This window comes from Setaria viridis, chromosome 5, assembly GCF_005286985.2.
Source record: "Setaria viridis chromosome 5, Setaria_viridis_v4.0, whole genome shotgun sequence".
NCBI lineage: Eukaryota > Viridiplantae > Streptophyta > Magnoliopsida > Poales > Poaceae > Setaria > Setaria viridis.
In genome coordinates this window covers 13,481,497-13,485,419 of record NC_048267.2, presented here as the reverse complement: position 1 = coordinate 13,485,419, position 3,923 = coordinate 13,481,497, and the positions used below count along the sequence as shown (strand labels likewise).

General features: G+C 49.0%; 1 protein-coding gene across 1 annotated transcript; it reads right to left on the bottom strand.

Annotated features, from left to right (window-relative positions):
- Positions 1-744: 744 nt before the first annotated feature.
- Positions 745-3,331, bottom strand: LOC117855109 (peroxidase 1). The gene is made up of 2 exons (XM_034737386.2): positions 2,954-3,331; positions 745-1,943 (listed from the first exon to the last, which is right to left on the bottom strand). The coding sequence occupies exons 1-2, from the start codon at positions 3,200-3,202 to the stop codon at positions 1,080-1,082; spliced, it is 1,113 nt and encodes a 370-aa protein (XP_034593277.1). The 5' UTR covers positions 3,203-3,331; the 3' UTR covers positions 745-1,079.
- Positions 3,332-3,923: the final 592 nt, after the last annotated feature.

The window sequence follows — 3,923 nt, the reverse complement described above, 5'->3', positions numbered from 1 at the left end:
CCGGTCTCAAGCAGAAACCCAATGCTTTCGATTCGTCAGGAAAAGAGGACAGCCACGTAACTATTCACTTGAATCGATTCATCCGCAGAACAAATCCATCTAGTTCTATGAACAAATCTATTCGTCAGGAAAAGAGGACAAGCTTGTCCTGGTGAGTGACAGGGGCAGGCAACCAACACGGTATGGCATGTGGCACCATGAATCGACTCAAGATTATGATCCGGGTCTTCTCTCTCCTGTATGAATCACATTCTCTACTGGTTGAATCGATTCGTGAGTGCCCCAGCTCGGACGATGATTCGCTTTCGATCGGCCACTAGAGATGGTCTTATGAGCAGGTAGTGGACCGACAAGGGTGAGAGGAGATGGTGGTGGTGGATCCAATGGCGAGAAAACCGTCATAAATGCAGGTGAGCGGGCAGCTAGGATAAGAAGTACATTCGGGAGTTGCGTCGCGAGGGAGGAGGAAACAAAGAAAGAAAATTCGTGAGAACTATTAACCAATTTAAAAAAGCACGGTGTAATTGTGGTATAGCGCATGTCCTAGTATCATTAGCATCATCCATTTTGTAGATTTAAATAAAACAGGTTGGAAGAACGTATGACACATAGAAAGTTACGTTTACATGAGTACGTATGTGTATATGAATGTTTGCGTATGTAATTTTTCGAAAAAAATCCTCCATACTATAATTAAATATACTCTTCCTTTTGGTGGCAAAAAATTATGGAGCAGCCCAAACCTGAGTCTAAGAACGCAAGATTTATTCACTGATGATACACGACATTCATGGGATACATAATGACGATGATGATACTGGAGTGTAATGTTTTTTTAAGCTCTTCCCTGGTCGGCGGCCCGCTCAAGCCGGCTGCTTGTAAACTCCTTCTTTAGTAATAGAAATGGCGCACAGTCTCGTGCCTGTTCTTCAGAAAAAAGACGACAATGCGATGAAATTTTCGTGTAGGATGACACACTTACGTACACACACGTACGTGTGGTACTACGTACACAAGACATAATAACCTAAACATGGACAGGCACGGTGCCCACATCAACATCTATCGTTGCCGATCGATCAGCTCGTGGCGATCTCGTCGAGGTACGCGGTGGATCCAGAGTAGATCGCCGTCTCGATCCTCGGCGCTGCCACCGACGCCGACGACGAGCCGTTGTTGACGATGCTGCAGTTGAGCCTGATCTGGCCCTGGCTCCCCGTGAGCACCTCGATGCTGCCCATCTTGATCATGGCGGCGACGAACTTCTCCTTCCAGAGCGTCTCGTTGGCGGCGAAGCTGTTGACGGAGGCGTTGAGCGTGGAGTTGACCCGCAGCTGGTTGTCGGAGAAGAAGAGCCCCATGTTAAGCGGCAGCAGCTTGTAGTAGTTGTTGTCCAGCACCGCCGGCGTGCTCGGGTCCACCGCCGTCGTGGTCGGCGTCGACGAGCTCGCGTTCGACGGGCACAGCGCCTGCAGCAGCGCCGCGTACCCCGAGCTCAGCCCCGAGTCCACAATCGGGGCGGATGTGGATTGGTTGTAGATGCGCGTGAGGAAGGAGGTGCAGAAGGAGCGGCCGACGGTGTGGGCGCCGGAGAGGATGACCATCTCCTCGGCGGTGAGGTTCTTGGCGGCGAAGTTGGCCACCAGCTGCGACGCGTTGAACGTCGGCTGCGGCAGGTTGTTGACGGCGTCCGTATTGGTGGAGACGTTGCCGTCGCGGCGACCCGAGGGGACCTGGTACGGGAGGTTGCCGGTGAGGTTGATGCTGTCGCGCGCGGCGAAGGCGACGATGTCGGCGCAGGAGACGGTGCGCGGGCAGCTCTGCTCCAAGGCGGCCTTGGCGGCGTCGATCACCTGGAAGCCCCGGAGGCTCGGGTTGTTGGGCGCCGCGTCGCGCTCCGCCGTGTTGTTCGGGGAGGTCAGCAGCACCGACGCGTCGCAGCCCTGCACGACGAAGATCGGGATTGCAAAATCAAGAACAAGTAGAGTAACAATTCGTCGCAGAATTAAGTTGCTTGATGATCATATCATTTGTGGTAACTCTTGTGTAACCAAAATTTACGGAATCTTTTACTGTCCTTTGTACGTGTTTTCTCAACTAGAATAACTTTTTCTGATTGTTCCAGCATACAGTGCTGGCGAGTGGCGACCACAAGCACGAAGATGCACGTGGCGCAGTGCTCATCCGCACCATCTGTGGCCTGAAAAAGCTAGCTGTTCGATCGGGAGCTAGCAAGTAGAGGGACAGGGAGGTGGAGCTAGCTCCTTTGACTTTACTTTTTCCATGGTAGGAGTATGCCGATCTCGACTGTTCGTTCGTTACTTTGTTTGACAATAATTCATACACGAGGTTCTTTCGGTTTACTATACTTCGAGCTTTCCAGCTAGCTATACCCATAGGATGGGGGGAGGAAAGTGATGGGCTGAAAGCAAGCTAGAGTACCATGACTTCCATGGCATGCATCGGCGATCATTTTCTCCTGGTTACTTAGGACTTTAAATTGTATTATAGTAGTTACTAGTTACAAAACACAAGCCTGTCCAGTGTTGTCCACATCTCCAAAAGAAGGGAATACCGACCAAATTAAACAAACCAAAAGGTGAAGAACCAGTTACCAGGGAGGAAGCAAAGCATATGCAACTGTGTCAACTGTCTGAACCCTTTATTCCGTCCATATATATTCAATAGAAAAGAATGGCCAAATACTTGAATTTTTACTGTGCAATTGCTGGCTAATTCCTTAGCTAATGTCACTCGCTGGACTAACCATAGAATGGATCAATGGATGCATAAACAGTAGGGTCTGTTTATGGAATTTGTCCAGAACTAGCTAGAGCCAATTGATAACGTACTACCGGTTACTGTAATTTTGTAAATACGAGAGAGAAAAGGTCAAGCCAAACGAGCAGAGAAGAAACAGGACAGCATATCCATGGGGAAGAGGCATGCATACCCTGACGAAGCAGTCGTGGAAATGGAGCCGGATGAGGCCGGCGGCGATGCCGGAGTCGTTGGCGAAGGCGTTGGCCACCGCCTGCCGCACCAGGGACTCGGCGTTGGGGCAGCTCGTGTTGTAGAACCCCACCTGCAGCTGGCCTTGGGCCACCGCCGGCAGCTGGAAGCACAGCAGAGCAACGGCGGCCGCCATGACCGCCGCCACCACCGCCGCACCATCCATTCCTTTGCTTCGAACCTGCGACATGTCGAGATCGATAATGTATGCCTCTGGATAGATCTAGCTAGTTAGGCTAGTTCTCTGTATGTCTCCGAGTGTGTGTTGTGGGACAACATGAGGGTTTATATAGAAGGGATTTTGGCATGCACAGTTCTTGAGGCGAGGGAACGCGATGCCAGAGTCATTGGCAAAAAGATGCCATCGCTACACAATCATTCACAAACCGTAGTCCGTAGGTCCATTACCGTGTGCGAGCATGCTTTTACCTTTCGTTTTAATAACTAATCAAATGAATGGCCACATCTTTGTTGCTTTTCCTTTTAGAGAGAGATCAGAGCTCGTATGTTTGGCAACTTGAACCACCATGGTTGGACGAAAATACTAAATTAAGCAAATTTATTCAAATATGTTGATTCACTACGTTGTGAAGCAACTTCTTGTTATTACTATGAAGCAAATTCTTTTGGGTTCGATCTTCGATCTAGAGGAGCTTGATTTTGGGTGAAGTTTACCGATCCATGTGTCATATCTACGAAATTGTTACTTACAAAAATATATATTACTTCCTCCATTGCAAAATATAAGGCATGCTCGATCAACCCTCAGCTTTATGGATGGCTTAATATCTACACAAACAAGGATTCGAACCATACCATTGTTGCTAGCTCTACTCTACAATGAGCTAGCCAACCAAGCAAGAGACCCCTAGCTCCATTCTTATATTTTTTTTATAAGGAAAACTTTATTA

Excerpts from the sequence above, each read along its gene's own strand:
- LOC117855109 (XM_034737386.2), bottom strand. The coding sequence starts at position 3,202 with ATGTCGCAGGTTCGAAGCAAAGGAATGGATGGTGCGGCGGTGGTGGCG. Across the intron at positions 1,944-2,953 it reads TCCACGACTGCTTCGTCAGG|GGCTGCGACGCGTCGGTGCT; the intron begins GTATGCATGCCT and ends TTCGTCGTGCAG.